This window comes from Macaca mulatta, chromosome 4 (genome assembly GCF_049350105.2).
Source record: "Macaca mulatta isolate MMU2019108-1 chromosome 4, T2T-MMU8v2.0, whole genome shotgun sequence".
Classification (NCBI taxonomy): Eukaryota; Metazoa; Chordata; class Mammalia; order Primates; family Cercopithecidae; genus Macaca; species Macaca mulatta.
This window is the reverse complement of record NC_133409.1, coordinates 78,789,540-78,806,114: the sequence shown is the minus strand read 5'-3', so window position 1 is coordinate 78,806,114 and position 16,575 is coordinate 78,789,540. Positions and strand designations below refer to the sequence as shown.

The 16,575-nt window shown below is 45.1% G+C and overlaps 1 protein-coding gene across 1 annotated transcript; it reads right to left on the bottom strand.

Moving 5' to 3' along the window:
* Window positions 1-11,459: 11,459 nt before the first annotated feature.
* On the bottom strand, window positions 11,460-16,347 carry CD24 (CD24 molecule). Its single transcript, XM_077999634.1, has 2 exons — window positions 16,196-16,347; window positions 11,460-13,456 (listed from the first exon to the last, which is right to left on the bottom strand). Exons 1-2 carry the CDS (start codon window positions 16,262-16,264, stop codon window positions 13,289-13,291), a joined length of 237 nt encoding a protein of 78 aa, XP_077855760.1. The 5' UTR covers window positions 16,265-16,347; the 3' UTR covers window positions 11,460-13,288.
* Between the last annotated feature and the right edge of the window lie 228 nt (window positions 16,348-16,575).

Genomic DNA, 16,575 nt, shown 5'->3' with positions numbered 1-16,575 from the left:
ATATCTTTTTCACAAAATTTTCTAACTAAAATAACTGCACGCTGGTGGGAATGGAAATTGCTAACACCCTTCTGGCAGATAGTAGGGCAATGTATATCACAAGCTTTAAAAATGTGCACACTACTTTGGGAGGCTGAGGCGGGTAGATCACGAGGTCAGGAGATGGAGACCATCCTGGCTAACAGGGTAAACTCCGTCTCTACTAAAAAAATACAAAAAACTAGCCAGGCGTGGTGGCAGGTGCCTGTAGTCCCAGCTACCGGGGAGGCTGAGGCAGGAGAATGGCGTGAACCCAGGAGGCGGAGCTTGCAGTGAGCCAAGATCGCACCACTGCACTCCAGCCTGGGCAACAGAGCAAGACGCCATCTCAAAAAGAAAAAAAAAAAAAATGTGCACACTAAAAAAAAAATTTTTTTTTTAAATAGAGACTGTGTTTCGCCATGTTACCCAGGCTGGTCTCGAACTCCTGGACTCAAGGGACCCACTCGCCTCGGCCTCCCAAAGTACTAGAACTACAGGCATGAGCCACCACACCCAGCCTAAAAATCATTTTTAAATAATTATGCCCAGTGTAGGCATGGGCTGTTCACCATCCATGAGCTGGCTCCTTTATGGTCATGATATGATGTCAGCTTCACCCTGGACTTGATTAAGTGCCAAAGCTCGTGCACTTGCTCTTAACAGCAAACAGAAGAGCCAAACTCCAAGATCTTGTCAAAGAGAATCCCCCAAACTCTCACAGAGGAAATGCTAGTGCAGTGGCCAACAGCAAGGAGCCACCCAACATGGGCTTTGCAGGGTGACCCAATGTCTTTCAGTTTCCACATCTGTAGAAAAAAGATCATGATGCTCAAGGCACTGATTCCATAAAAATGTTGTGAGTATTAAGTGAGCAAATACATGTAAAAACCCTGAGAATAATGACTGGTATGTGGTGTTTGCCATTACAATTTTCTGTTCAACCCTTATCAAAAGGCTAAATTATAAGAAATAATATTCACGGAAAATGTTGTCCATGTATTCCTCTAAATAATCAGGGTTCTTCCTATACATATTCAATTTTAGAGCTGCATATTTGGTTAGCACTATTTTAGCTGCTAGTAATATTGCTTCTGCTTAAGTATTTGCTGTGTCACTTGTCTTCATGAAGATTATAAAATCTGGCTGCTGCCGTCATTGTAGGGATGGTGCCAATAACAGTGATCACATTTCACCTGGAAGCCCCTTCATCAGGACCCATATGAGAATCTTTCCTCAGACCTCAGCACTTCTGGGTTAATTGTGTGTTTTTAATGCAAAGGCGGTTTAGCTTCTGTTTCTAATCATAGGCCTTCCATCCCATCAGCTATAGCAGTTATTCAGGACCCTGTGGCAAACATCCTTGAATCCTACCCATGAACTGATGGATTTTTTTCTACCTTTACCTGTCCTCTACCTCAAATTCCTAATCTATTTGTAACTTGTTGTTTAATGCATATTTTTATAAGTTAACTCAAAATACTTTGGAGGGCAGGAATGAGACAGAACATGAAAGTAAATAAGTAAGTAATAAGTAAATATAAAACCAAATACATGCTGATAACACATAGTGGTAACGTGAAGCTACACAGGAAACCCTGTTTGCTGATTACAGTCACAGTCGTGCCTCAACAAGAGTTGTGTCACTGGTTGTCTTGCCCCACCAAACAGTTCAAAGTTGTTGCAATCTCATTTAAGATGAACAGCAACTACCAATGAGGCAGTCAGTTGTGCTAATATATCACCAGGGGACATTTTTCCAAGTCTTCATAAAAGACAGTAAATGGTACATATGACAACCAGGTAACAGAACAAATGAATATGATGAATGCCCAGGATCTCCTAGAATAATGACAAGGAATTTACATCAATTTTGATAGGCTCAGCTTGGGAGCACTGAGCCCAATTTTTCATGGGTGAGACAGCAAGGTCACCAAAGCTCACAGAAAGAAAACATTTTAATTCATGGAATTTTGTTTTTAATTTGTATGGAATCTTAGTATTTCAAAACTGGAGCCCGGTCACAAGGGCTAACACCTGTAATCCCAGCACTTTGGGAGGCTGAGGCAGGTGGATCACTTGAGGTCAGGGGTTCGAGACCCAGCCTGGTCAACATGGCGAAACCCCATCTCTACTAAAAATACAAAAATTAGCCAGGTGTGGTGGCGTGTGCATGTAGCCCCAGCTACTCAGGAGGCTGAGGCACAAGAATCGCTTGAACTGAGGAGGCAGAAGCTGCAGTGAGCTGAGATCACACCACTGTACTCTAGCCTGAGTGACAGAACAAGATCCTGTCTTGATGAAAAAATAAAATTAAAACTAAAAGTACCTCCAAAAAATGCAATCCTCTGGAAGTCCAAAGATGCTTTCAGGGGCCATGCAGCAAGTTGGTAGACCCAGGGCTGGGACTGGGATTCCCTGACAATGATGCCTCAGGCACTGGACACAGGCAACTGTAGCATGAATCCATGTGTCCATTCAACCACACCCTCCTATGGTGGTAACCACACTTTCTAATCTGCGGCACCATTTTACTCATCTTCCAGTTAAAGCTGAATGTTCTATCTGCACAACTTAAGTATTTACTCCTCAGCTTGAGGGAGCACAGTGTGCCTGTGGCTCAGAAGGAAGGGGTGCCCTCTGTGCCTTAGGAAGGAGATTACTGTGGACACAGAGCAGAGGCACTTCAATGCCATTCTTGGTTGGGTAGAAATCCAAATAATAGACTGGAGGAAAATGACCTCACTTACCTCCAAGCACAGCCCTGATGTGTGTACCCCTACTAGGCACAAGGATTTGAAGCCAAGGGTCTGAACCATGTCTGAATCAACAACCCCTGCCAGCTCGTTGGTATGAGAGGAGAGGTACCCCTACCCACACCCACCTGGGCTTCTCAATGTGGCTGCACTTTAGAATCATCTAGGGAACTTTTAAAACTACCGATTAAGGCAACTTTAGTTAACAATAGTTTATTGTATATTTTCAAATACAGTCCTGTGCTGCGTAATAACGTTTCAGTCAATGACAGACTGCCTGTATGACGGTGGTCCCGCACGTTATAAGATGGGATTTTTACTGTGCCTTTCCTATGTTTAGATACACACATATTTCCCAATGTACTACAACTGCCTTTCAGTGCAGAAGCATGCTGGAAAGGTTCGTAGCCTAGGAGCAATGGACTACTGCATATAGCCCAGGTGTATAATAGGCTATACCGTCTAACTTTGTGTAGATACACCCTGTGGTGTTCACACAACAAAGAAATTGGCTTACAACTCGTTTTTCAGAACAGATCCCTGTTGTTAAGCAACACATGACTGTGGCTAGAAGAGAGGATTTTTCTTCTGTTTTGTTATTTTGGGTTGTTTTTATTTGTAGGTTTTTTTGAGACAGGTTCTGGCTCTGTCGCCCAGGCTGTAGTACAATGGTGCAATCTCAGCTCACTGCAACGTCTGTTTCCTGGGCTCAAGTGATCCTCTCACCTTAGCCTCACAAGTAGCTGGGAATGTAGGCACACACCATCACATCCTGCTATTTTTTGTATTTTTAGTAGAAATAGGGTCTCACCATGTTGCCCAGGCTAGTCTTGAACTCCTGACCACAAGCAATCCTCCTGCTTCGGCCTCCCCAAAGTGCTGGGATTACTGGTGTGAGCCACCACGCCTGGCCTAGAGGAGAGTATTTTGAATGTTCCCAACACAAAGAAATGATCAATTTTGAGGTGATGGATATACTAATTACCCTGATTTGATCATTACACATTGTGCATATGAATCGAAGTATCACACCGAACCCCATAAATATGTACAACTATTATGTGTCAATCAGTTTAAAAACAAAAACAAAAAACTACAGATGACTGAGCTCCACCCCAACCAACGAAATCAGAGTCTCCTAGGTGGGTAGAGGTGGCAGACATCACTATTTTAAAAAAGCTTCCCGGGCTGGGTGCGGTGGCTCACGCCTGTAATCCCAACATTTTGGGAGGCTGAGGCAGGCAGATCACAAGGTCAGGAGATCTAGACCATCCTGGCTAACACGGTAAAACTCTGTCTCTACTAAAAATACAAAAAAATTAGCTGGGCGTAGTGGCACGCAGCTGTAGTCCCAGCTACTAAGGAGGCTGAGGCAGGAGAATCTCTTGAACCTGGGAGGCGGAGGTTGTAGTGAGCTGAGATTGTGCCACTGCACTCTAGTCTGGGCGACAGAGTGAGACTCCATCTCAAAAAAAAAAAAAAAAAAAAAAAAAAGCTTCCCAAGACCAGTGAGGGTGGCTCAGGCCTGTAATCCTAGCACTTTGGGAGGCCAAGGCAGAGGGATCACTTGAGCACTGGAGTTCAAGACCAGCCTGGCCAACATGGCAAGACTCTATCTCTACAAAAAAAAAAAAAAAAATTCTAATAACTGGATGTGGTGGCCCATGCCTGCAGTCCCAGCTACTTGAGTGGCTGAGGTAGGAGGATCACTTGAGCCTGGGAGGCTGAGGCTGCAGAGGGCCATGTTCCTGTCTCTGCACTCCAGCCTGGGGGACAAAGCCAGACTCTGTCCAAAAAAAACAAAATACAAAAAAAACTTCCCAAGTGATTCTAATATGTGGTTGGGGTTGAGAACCGCTGCTATAGATGGACAAGGAGGCTGCCTACCTAAAGAAGGCCGAGCAGCCCTAAGACGCCAGCCTGCTTAGAAATAGTCCCCACCATCCTCTCAGACTTCCCCCATGACCTCATACAGTATCCAAGGTCTGCCCTCCCCTCCACCAGTTACCGTGGTACTAAGTTACCCTGGTATTAAGATATTACTGTTGGCTGTTTTATTTCTCAACATTAATTGAGCACCTACTCTCAGTCATACACCAAGAACCCAGAAATGAATGTGACACAGCTCCTGCTTTCAAGGAGCTCACAATCAGGGCAACATAATTTTTACACAGCAATAGAAACTAATGTGCTGGCCAACATTTATGAAGCACGCACAATGTACCAGACTCTAAGATCTCGTGTATTACCTCATTTAATTCTCCCAACAACCTTATAAGATAGGTAGCATTACTGTCAAGCCCATTTTACAGACAGGATTCCTGGGCCGTACAGAATTTATGTAACTGCCTGAAGTCCTTTAGTACTAGTTGGGCTGGGAGCCAAACTGAGGCAGCCTGGCTCTAGCGTCCACACCTTTCCGCCACACTGAGCGGATAAGTGAATGTACTAAAAGTCACAGAGGCAAGAAAAGATGTTGATTCAAAGAATGGTGAGCAATTCAGGGTGGCCGGCCATAGGGCTGAAAATTTGCGTTTGGGTCAAATTATGAAAGCCCTTACAGGCCGTGAACAGGGGGTTCTGTTCTGTCTCCTCTAGACAAAGGGTAGCCCGCCAAAGTTTTGCATTCTTTTTTCATCTTTTTAATTTTTATTTTAGATTCAGGGAGTACAGGTGCAGTTTCATTATAAAGGTATATTATGTGATGCTGAGGTTTGGGCTTCTAATGACCCCATCACTCAAGCAGTGAGCATAGTACCCAATAGGAAATTTTTCAACCCTTCATGTCCTCCCTCCCTCGCCACTTTTCAGATCCCCAGTGTTCATTGCTCCCATCTTTGTGTCAGTGTGTACCCAATGTTTAACTCCCACTTATAACTGAAAACATGAGGTATTTGGTTTTCTGTTTCTGTATTATTTCGCTTAAGAAAATGGCCTCCAGCTGTATCTATGGTGCTACAAAGAATATGATTTCATTCTTTTTTATGACTGTGTGGTTTTCCATGGTGTATATGAACCACAGTTTCTTTACCCAATCTACCATTAATTGGAAACCAGGGCTGATTCCATGTCTTTGCGATTGTGAATAGTGCCAAAATGAACATACAAGTGCAGGTGTCTTTTTGGTAGAACAATTTATTTTTCTTTGGATATTGCCAGCCAGAGTTTTAAATCAAGGAACAAAGTGAGCAGATCTACATTTCAAAAGATAAGGATGAGAATAACCACAGGATGGAGAGATGGGGACAGAGAGGTGCAACTGTGGCAGAAGATGCAAGTTAGAGGAAGGCAGTGGGGTGGAGGGAGAAGAAAGGCAGGACACCTAGATACTTCCGACTTCGAAATGACAGGATTTGGTGGCTGATTGGAGAGGGAGAGAGAAGAGGAAGGCAGCTCCCAGGCCTGTAATGAAAGCGACTTAACAAGTGAGTGTTCTGGATAGAAAAGGAGTCGGTCTGTGGAGGAAGGTAATGAGCTCACTTCTGGACATGTTAGCTTTCCACAAACCTTACCATCAGCCAGTTAGTTGCTAAGAGGCATGACAGTTAAGTCACTTCAGATCCTTTGGGCTCACAGAGATATTTCTTTGCAAAATCGTAAATATGGATACTTCCTAAAGTTTCTTAGAAATGCATTGATTTTAGTTTAGATGTAATTTGAAGAGAAACTGAGAAGGAACCCATGATGGTGATTTTGTTGTTTCAAAAAGTGCCATCCTACCAAAATTAGAAAAAAAATACTCTTTTATACTGAGGAATCCAAAGATAACCAAGCCAACCCCAAATGAGGCCTATGAGACATGAAAAACACATACTTTTCAGTTAACTAAATATTTGAGTTCTATTTTAAGGACAGTGGTGGCATTGGGTGTGTGTCTTTACAATGTTTCATTCTAAATAGATTTTGTTCATCTTCCCTTTATGGATAATACTTCAACTAGATTTTTGTTTCTACATTGTTTGCTTTTATCTTCTAAGGCTAAAATGTGTTGAAGAGACACTCATACAATGGATACTCATTACTTAATTTAGCCATAAATCATATGACTAGTATTTAAGTGTGAATATTATTAAAACTATAACCTCAGAATGGAATTCTGATAAATAAAATAACCCAAATGAGTTTAAAACCATTTTCAAAGACAAGTGGAAAAAAAGTTATTAATTTTCTCCTCTGTGAGGACTGATCATTATTTTGTTTGTTTTAAGACGGAGTTTCACTCTTATGGTTCAGGCTGGAGTGCAATGGTGCCATCTCGGCTCACTGCAACCTCTGCCTCCTGGGTTCAAGTGATTCTCCTGTCTCAGCCTCCCTAGTAGCTGCGATTACAGGCACCCACTACCATGCCCAACTAATTTTTGTATTTTTAGTAGAGATGGGGTTTCATCATATTGGCCAGGCTGGTCTCAAACTCCTAACCTCAGGTGATCCACCCACCTCAGCCTCACAAAGTGCTGGGATTACAGGCATGAACCAGCCCACCCTGCCGACCATTACTTTGTAAGATATTCACCCAAATTTTTTGTTGCTTATATGATAATGATCCAGCATTGGCATGATGGTGACTTTTAGGATTTCAAAGCAAAGCCTTGCCAATTATCTGTAGACAACGCCTTTTCTTGGAGAAACAGTTTCTGGCTTGCTACTGTGCTTTAGTGAGATGACTCCTTAACCATGGGCTACCATGGGACCTGAGCTGCCCATCATGATCTGGTGGGTTAGACAAAATGATGTCTAACCCACCAGACCATAAAGTTGGGTGTGCACAGCGGCACTCATTGTCAAATGAAAGTGATATATACAAGACTGGCTCAAGTAGGCCCTAAAGACAAGAGTAAATTATATGAGGAAGGGGGCCAGATGCCCATGGTCCCTACTCCTGCTATATGACCTTCTCTCTCCCAGTCTGTACCTCTTTCCTCATGGAGAGTTCCTTATGATCAGTTGATTGGAGAAAGACAAAACTTGAGTCTGATTTATAGAAAAAATTTGGGTCTGCTTTGTAGAAAGTACTGCACAATACACAGGATCTACCTAAAAGTGAAGAGCTGCAGCTCTACAAACCCCTCAAGGACATCCCTGAAGGACAGTGGTGAAGAGAAATACCCCTAGTGGACAGAATTACAAGCAGTGCACTTGGTTGTTCATTTTGCTTGAAAGGAGAAATGGCCAGAGATAGGAATCTGGCATTCAGGCTATGACTCATGAGTTGGCTGAATGGAAGTGGAAGAGACATAACTGGAAAGTCTGTAACAAGAAGATATAGGGAAGAGATGCAAGGATAGAGGTATATAGGCAAACAATGTGAAGATATTTGTGTCTCATGTGAATGCTCGTTAAAGTGTGAGCTCAGTAGAGGATTTTAATAATCAAAGGGATCGGAGGACTCATTCTGTGGATATCAATCAACCTCTTTCTCCAGCCATTCTTGTCATTGTCCAGTGGGCTCATGGTGGCAGAAGCCCAGCAGCGTAGACTTCCATTCACCACAGTCAACCTGGCTACAACCACTGGGGAGTGCCCAACCTGCTGTTGCAGAGACCAACACCGAGTCTCCTCTGTGGCACCACTGCCCAGGGTAATCAGCCAGCTGTGTGGTGGAAGGTTGATTACATTGGACTTCTTCCATCATGGAAGGGGCAGCATTTGTTCTTAGTAAAATAGACACTTATTCAGAATATGAATTTGCCTTTCTTGCATACAGTGCCTCTGCCAAAACTACCATTTGTGGACTTATAGAATGGTTGTCACCATCATGGTAATCCACACAGCACTGCTTCTGACCAGAGAACTCACTTCATAGCCGATGACATGTGGCGATGGGCCCATGGTGATGGAATGTACTGATCTTAGCATAGTGTGTCCCTCATAAAGCCACTGATGTGACGGAACAGAGGAATGGCATTTTGGAAACAAGTTACAGGACCAACTACATGGCAATACCTTGCAGGACTGGGGCAGTGTCCTCCAGGAAGCTATATGTGGTCTAAATATGGTGCTGTTTCTCCCATAGCCAGGTTTGCAGGCCCAAGAATCAAGGAGTGGAAATTTAGTGACACCACTCACCATTACCCCTAGTGATTCACTAGCAAAATTGTCACTACTTTAACCTCTACTGGTCTAGAGGTTGTAGCTCCAATGGAAGAATGCTTGCAATCTGGAAACACAGCAATGATCCCACTGAACTGGAAGTTAAGACTGCCATCCAATCACTTTGGGCTCCTCAAGCCTCTGCATCAAAAGGCAAAGAAAGGCCGGGCAAGGTGGCTGACGCCTGTAGTCCCAGCACTTTGGGAGGCCGAGGCGGGTGGATCACCTGAGGTTGGGAGTTCAAGACCAGCCCAATCAACATAGAGAAACCCCGTCTCTACTAAAAATACAAAATTAGCCTGGCATGGTGGCACATGCCTGTAATCCCAGCTACTCATGAGGCTGAGGCAGGAGAATGGCTTGAACTCTGTAGGCGGAGGTTGCAGTGAGCCGAGATTGCACCATTGCACTCCAGCCTGGGCAACAAGAGTGAAACTCCGTTTCAAAAAAAAAAAAAAAAGGCAAAGAAGGGAGTTACTGTACTATTGAAGTGATTAATTCTGATTACCATGGGGAAATTGGGTTGCTACTATACAGTAGAAGTTAAGGAAAAGTATGTTTGAAATACAGATGCTTTAGGGCATCTCTTAGTACTACTATGTCCTGTCACTAAAGTCAGTGGGAGGCCGGGCACAGTGGCTCACGCCTGTAATCCTAGCACTTTGGGAGGCTGAGGCACGGAGATTACTTGAAGTCAGGAGTTTGAGACCAGCCTGGCCTACATGGTAAAACCCTGTCTCTTAGCTGAGCATGGTGGTGTGTGCCTGTAGTCCCAGCTACTTGGGAGGCTGAGGCACGAGAATTGCTTTAACCCAAAAAGTGGAGGTTGCAGTGAGCTGAGATCATGCCACTTCACTCCAGCCTGGGCGACAAAGCAAGACTCTGTCTCCAAAAATAAAATAAAATACAATCAATGGGAAACCACAATAAAATTCAAGCAAAGATTTGGTTCACCTTGCCAGGCTTAGAAGCATGACCAGCTGAGATGTTTACTGACAGCCAAGTTAATACGGAATTGATAATGGAAGAAGGTAACTGCAAAACCAGCTACAGCCACATGACCCATTGTAGAAATGAGAATTATAATAGTTGTATTTCTTCCTCATGTTTGTGTGTGTGTGTATATATAGGTACACATAGATGATTGATAGATAGATAGATAGATAGATAGATAGATAGATAGATAGATAGATACCTAGATCATCAAAGGGGGTCTTATTCCATCAATTGAAAGACCCTAAAAGCAGAACTGAAGTTCGTTGAAGAAAGTGTACTTGCAAGACCAGGCGCGGTGACTCATGTCTGTAATTCCAGCACTTTGGGAGGCCAAGGCAGGTGGATCACCTGAGGTCGGGAGTTCGAGACCAGCCTGACCAATATGGAGAAACCCCATCTCTACTAAAACTACAAAATTAGTCAGATGTGGTGGCGCGTGCCTGTAATCCCAGCTACTCGGGAGGCTGAGGCAGGAGAATCACTTGATCCCAGGAGGCAGAGGTTGCAGTGAGCCAAGATGGTGCCATTGCACTCCAACCTGGGCAACAAAAGCGAAACTCTGTTTCAAAAAAAAAGGAAAGGAAAGGAGAGGAGAAGAGAGGAAAGGGGAGGGGAGGGGAGGGGAGGGGAGGGGAGGGGACGGGAGAGGAGGGGAGGGGAGGGGAAAGAAAGGGAAAGAAAGAAGGAAAGAAGGGAGGGAAGGAGGGAGGAAAGAAGAAAGGAAACTTGTAGACTACAACTTCCACATACTCCCAAGTTCCAGCCTGCCTTTCCAGGTTGTCCCTCAGTCACCTCGGAACACACTTGAAGGGCCTCAGAGGAACTCAGGGGCGTGAAAGGAGCATACGGAAGTGACAATTTAGATGACCAAAGAGGGCCAAGCATGGTGGCTTGTAATCCCAGCACTTCGGGAGGCCTATGATCCCAGTACTTTGGGAGGCCAACGCAGGAGGATCACTTGAGCCCAGAAGTCCAAGACCAGCCTGGACAACATAGTAAGACCTATCTCATAAATTAGACAGACAGATGATAGATAGGTACGTAGGTGGGTAGGTAGGTAGGTAGGTAGGTAGGTAGGTAGGTAGGTAGATAACCAAAAGGATCTGTGGACCTATAGATAGGGGAAAAATTGCTGCAGGCTCGTGGACTTGGCACATGCTGTTCCTTCTACCAGGGAATTTTCCTCAGATCCTCCTACAATTGTCTTGTCATTTGGATCTCAGTTTAAATGTCCAAGATCACACCACTGCACTCCAGCCTGGGCGACACAGTAAAACTCTGTCTCAAAAAAAAAAAAAAAGGAAAGAAAGAGAAAGAAAAATACTGAGGTATATCCCTATGGTTTAAATTAACAGACTTGGGGCCTGGAGTGGTGGCTCATGCCTGTAATCCCAACACTTTGGGAGGACAAGGCAGGAAGATCACTAGAGCCCAGGAGTTCGCGACCAGCCTGGACAACATGGTGAAACCCTGTCTCTCAAAAAAAAAAAAAAAAAAATCCCCAAAATTTGTTAATTATTTTTAAAAATTTTAACAGGCTCATAGAACCATGATTACCCACAAAGTATTCCTCATACTGGAAAAACTTAAAATGCAAGATTGCTCTTTCAGCCATTTCTTTCTTTTTATTTACAGTTTGTGTTCAATGCAAATCAATTCCATAACATAAGAATTTACTATGAATCAAAGCATAAATACACAAACACAATATACAATCCAAAAGAGATGTACAGCATTCTGGAATAAAGCAGAAGAGTGTTCATTCACACACACAGTAGCTTCAGATGTGTTCAATCTGTTTGTTTCCATGTAGTTTTCTAAAGATGGAAAAAAATGACTTTGGTCATCAAGACTACTGTGGCCATATTAGATTCCTGGAACATCTAAGCATCAGTGTGTGACCATGCGAACAAAAGACTTCGGGGAGTGTCTATTTTTAAAAAGGTTTCTGTGTGTCGAGGCAATTGTAAAATATTTACTGCAGAATCAAGCCCACTTTTAGGCTTAGGACCAGGTTCTAACTATCTAAAAATATTGACTGATAACAAAAAGTGTTCCAAATGTGGCTATTCTGATCCATAACTGTTTAAAGAAAAAAAAGTATATACAGAAAGAGTATAAAAGTTTTTGTGAATTTAATGCAAATTAGCTTCCAGTCTTCACTTCCCAAATACTTGATTTACGGTTTTGATTCCTTTACATTTTTGCCTTTTTAATTTCAAGATTTGCAATTTTGCCTTCAAAACAGATCATTTTTTTAAATTGTAAAAAGTATTCAACATATGCAGATATAAAAAGCATTTTGACAGCTCGGCACGGGGCTCAAGCCTATAATCCCAGCACTTTGGGAGACCAAGCCAGGCGGATCACCTGAGGTCAGGAGTTCGAAACCAGCCTGGGCAACATGGTGAAACCCTTTCTCCAGTAAAATTACAAAAATTAGCCGGGCATGGTGGTAGGTGCCTGTAATCCCAGCTACTTGGGAGGCTGAGGCAGGAGAATCGTTTGAGCCCAGGAGGCAGAGGGTGCACTGAGCTGAGATCGCGCCACTGCACTCCAGCCTGGGCGACAAAGTGAGACTCCATCTAAAAAATAATAATAATAATAAAAAGTATTTTGAAATTAATTGCGGTCACTGGAATTCTACTCTTTGGAATCTGTTTAGCTAAATGAATGTAGTGCTCTTGTTGAATGGAAATAGGTGATAGGAAATGCCTACCATTTGACTCTTTATGGATAATCAAGAGTTGCTCAGAATGCTTGGACCTGGGGGTAGATTCTCATTCATCATTGCCCTGGCACATGTCAATTACTATGTAAAAAGTCAAATGCAATGTCAAATCCAAAGCCTCAAGAGGAAAGTGAGTTCAGTTCCCAAGAGAACAGCGATAGCTCAACAATGTAAAACTTCATCTAGAGTATATCAGCATTAAATTAGTGCTGTCGAAACAATACATTGAGGAATTACAGTAACACCTGGAAGTTCCTTCTAATGTACATATAAATAGAATCATGGAAGCTTTTTATATTACCTGTTTTATGACCTTATAGAATTAATGAACCAAATGAAAACTGAATCTCCATTCCACAATCACATCCTTTATTACTATTCTTATTTTCAAGGTAGGATTAAGTGTCCATATTTCTTAAACCACATTCAAAGAAATCATGTCTTAAGCTATTTTGGATGTTGCCTCTCCATCTTGTACATGAAACACCAGCAGATTTAACATTGGCATCTATCATCTAGTCAAACCTCTCACATGTTCTTCAAGCAGATCAAATTTGGGATTCTCAACATTTTCTGCGTCAATAAAAGGTGTGGAATTAGTAGATTCAATGAAGACCTGTTTTTCCTTGCCAAGACGCCATTTGGATTGGGTTTAGAAGATGGGGAAGTTTAGAAGATGTTTCTTGGCCTGAGTCTCTTAACAGTAGAGATGTAGAAGAGAGAGTGAGACCACGAAGAGACTGGCTGTTGACTGCAGGGCACCACCAACGGCCTTGGTGGTGGTATTAGCTGGATTTGGGGTAGTCGAAGTATTCTGGGAGGAGTTACTTGAAAGTGGTGCAGAAGTCGTTACAGTGGAATAAATCTAAAATACATAAAAAGTTACATGGATAAATTTCCACATCACAGCTACCTCCGCATACTCTAATATAAAATTAAAGTAGGTGATATATTCTTAGATTGCTCTCTTACCATTGTTCTCTTACCCAACATCATTAAATTGTAAATTCTTGCTCAGCCCACCAAGGTCATTCTCTTTAGTTTCAAAGCAAACTACCTAGAGATGCCTCAAAAATGCCAAGTGGCAACAAGAACAAAAAAGTTATTCAATAACTATAACTCCTGTTTTTATTTCTTTGCAAAGGAAAAAAGGACCAAGTTAACTAATTCGGTTTCCGAGATTATATTGACTTAATGGCATTGCAATAAGGTCTATTTTCGCAGAAAGGGAGAGATTTTAAAGTTGCACAAAAAAATGGGGATTTTTAAATATTGTAACTGAGACTTACGGAACTAGAATTAATTGGGTCTGTGTCTATCCTGGATTTGCTAGGTAACTTTCACATACTCATTTAATACAGCCTTGGAAACTTAGCCTTTTCCTTAAGGGGGGAACTGCAGTCTTATCTTCTCCCTTGAAATTTGAAATAATTCTTCTAAAAAATGGCCACAATATTTGTGTTAAATTGAAAGAGAAAATGAGTCTTTCCTTTAAGGCAGAATGACTTCAAGAAAACACCATGAGGTCGGAACGATTTCACAAAAGACAGCGAGAGGGTATGGTGTTAAGTTTCACCAGCAGCAGCCTCACTGGTCACTAAGCTCAGTGCTGTGGCCAAGAACCAAGGTTCTCCCAGTGTCCCAGCGTCTGAGTGGCATCATTCACCACTGATTTTTCAAGCCACGAAATGCACAGTCCAGTAGGGCACGTGATAATCTCTCCTTTGTCATGGAACAAAGGCAGATCGGAGTTTTCAGCCCTCACTGCAAGGGAGGGTTTACAAGGGCTTCTGATTACAGGCGGGAGGGAGGACGTGGCACCAGGCAAGAGTCTGGGCCCCATGTACATTTGGCTGCCTATTAATCCAAAGATAAAGCCCTCCTACATCAGCACCAGCTCCTTTTGTTGTAAATCCATAAAGTCATTAAACAAATATTGACTAAAGAAATGTACAAATTCTATCCAAAATAGATTAGTGACAACAACAAAAAAATCTGTATCAAGTCCAATTTATTTATTGGGCACCTACTGTGTGCAAGATTTAGTGTGTCCCATCAGGAAACGGCACTCCCAATAAAGAAAAGCATTAATATGGTAATTTACTTAAAACAGGGTGCCTGTTTTGGACACCTTGTTTGGGATCCCTGAAAGTAACCTGTTCTTTATTCATACAATTAGTTTTAGTGCTGCAGGTGATATTTTCTTTTTAAAACCCGGTGTATCAATCTGAGGATCTAAAGATCCTCTACACCAACAAAAATTTATTAAACGGACACTAAACAAAATTTTCTCTCCGAAGCTAGATTTATTCGCATTATTAAAACTTCTCACTTACAATGTTGGAGGAAAAAATCTGGTCGGAGAGAAGATGGGGCGGGGAGTAGAGGGGGCCGGTTTCTCGCGGCCGCGCCCCTCCCCCATCAAAGAATTGAGGAGGGCTCGGGAGCGCAGCGGACTGGGAGGAAGACAATAGGGTACGGTTACCCGGCCCGCGGTGGGGAAGAGCGCTGCACATTTTCAGGCTGCACTCCCACGTGAGCCCAGACGTTCGATGTCTGGGGACGGAGGGCCCAGCGCGCCCAACTTTTGGGGGAGAAGCCCCAGAGACAGTCCTCTATTAACCCCAACCGAAGGCGCTGGAGAGCCCTCACTCCCATCCCCCAAACCCGAACTCCCCCGGACAAACGTACCTTCTTAGCCCCCGCCCCCGCTAGGGTCTCCCAGGCCCAGCCCCCGGTCTCCCTCGCCTGCACCGTGCATCCATCCACCCACGAGGCAGCGCTGCGCGGTCCCCGGTACCCGCACCCGAGGCGAGATTCCCCGGATAGAGGGTCTAGGGAGAAGGCGCTGGTAGCGGCGACCCGGACAAAGCCTGGCGGGGACTCGGGACAGAATCGTCCCACCATGCCGCCTCCCCAGAACTAGCCAATCTGGGCTAAAATAACATGGGGATCCTAAGATGACAAGCAATGGACGTGAAAGATTGCCTCGCAGAGAACGCGGCGTCAGGAGAGGGTCCCCACCTCGGCTCCAGCGCCGAACCTCCCGGGATTGGGATTTAAAAAGAGCCGGATAGCCGTAGCTTCTCCGGGATCCCCAGTCCAACTCCGAGGGTGGAGGATGGGCGTGAGCCGCCCTCCCCGAAAGGGACGGTCGCCTGTCTTTGTGTAGAGCTCGGGGAGCGCGAAGACACTCGTAGGGGGAAGCGGGTCCTCAGGGGACCCAGGGACGACGTCGCCCGGGAGCCTGAGCTCTCCAGGCGCTAATCCCTGCGGGCACCTCGGGCCTCTGGGTGAAAGTGGGAAGCAGGCACCTGGCCGCCTGGGAAGGGACAGCGTGGAACCTGGGGTGGGGCTGAGTCCTCTCAGCCCGCGCGCGGAGCTGCATTGTTCCCAGGGCCGTGGGAGGGGAGGGGGCAGCACGCAAGGGAGTGGAAAAATGGGGTCCACATGGCCCTCTCCCCTGGTCAGCTAAGCAAGATTCTCTCCCAGTCCCTGTCCGTGGCCCGAAGTATGGGCGCAGGACGGCCCCCGGGACCTGGTCCATCTCCCCCGCCCCCACCCCGGGCACGGCCCTGAGCCCCGCCGGGCGCCAGGGCCTCACCTGCGTGGGTAGGAGCAGTGCCAGCAGCAGCAGCCCCAGCCCGAGTCTGGCCACCATTGCTCTGCCCATGTCCCCTCCGTCGGTGCGCTGCGCGTCTCGCTGGATGCCGGGTACCTGAGGAACCTCTGGCTCCGGGCGGGCGCAGGAAAGGTGGGGAGCGCGGCGAGCCGGCGGGACCTTATATACCAGGACAGCCACAATAGCCGTGACGTGGCGCCGCCCGCCCACCCCGGCTCCCCTCCGCCGCCGCCCGCCGCCTCCCAGCCTTCCCCGCCCTGCTCTGGGCTCCCCAGCGCCCCCTCCCCCGCCGCCGCCACCGCCACCGCCGCCGCGGGTCCGGCCCGCGAGGGAGCTCCCCGGGCGGGCGCCGCCGCAGGTGG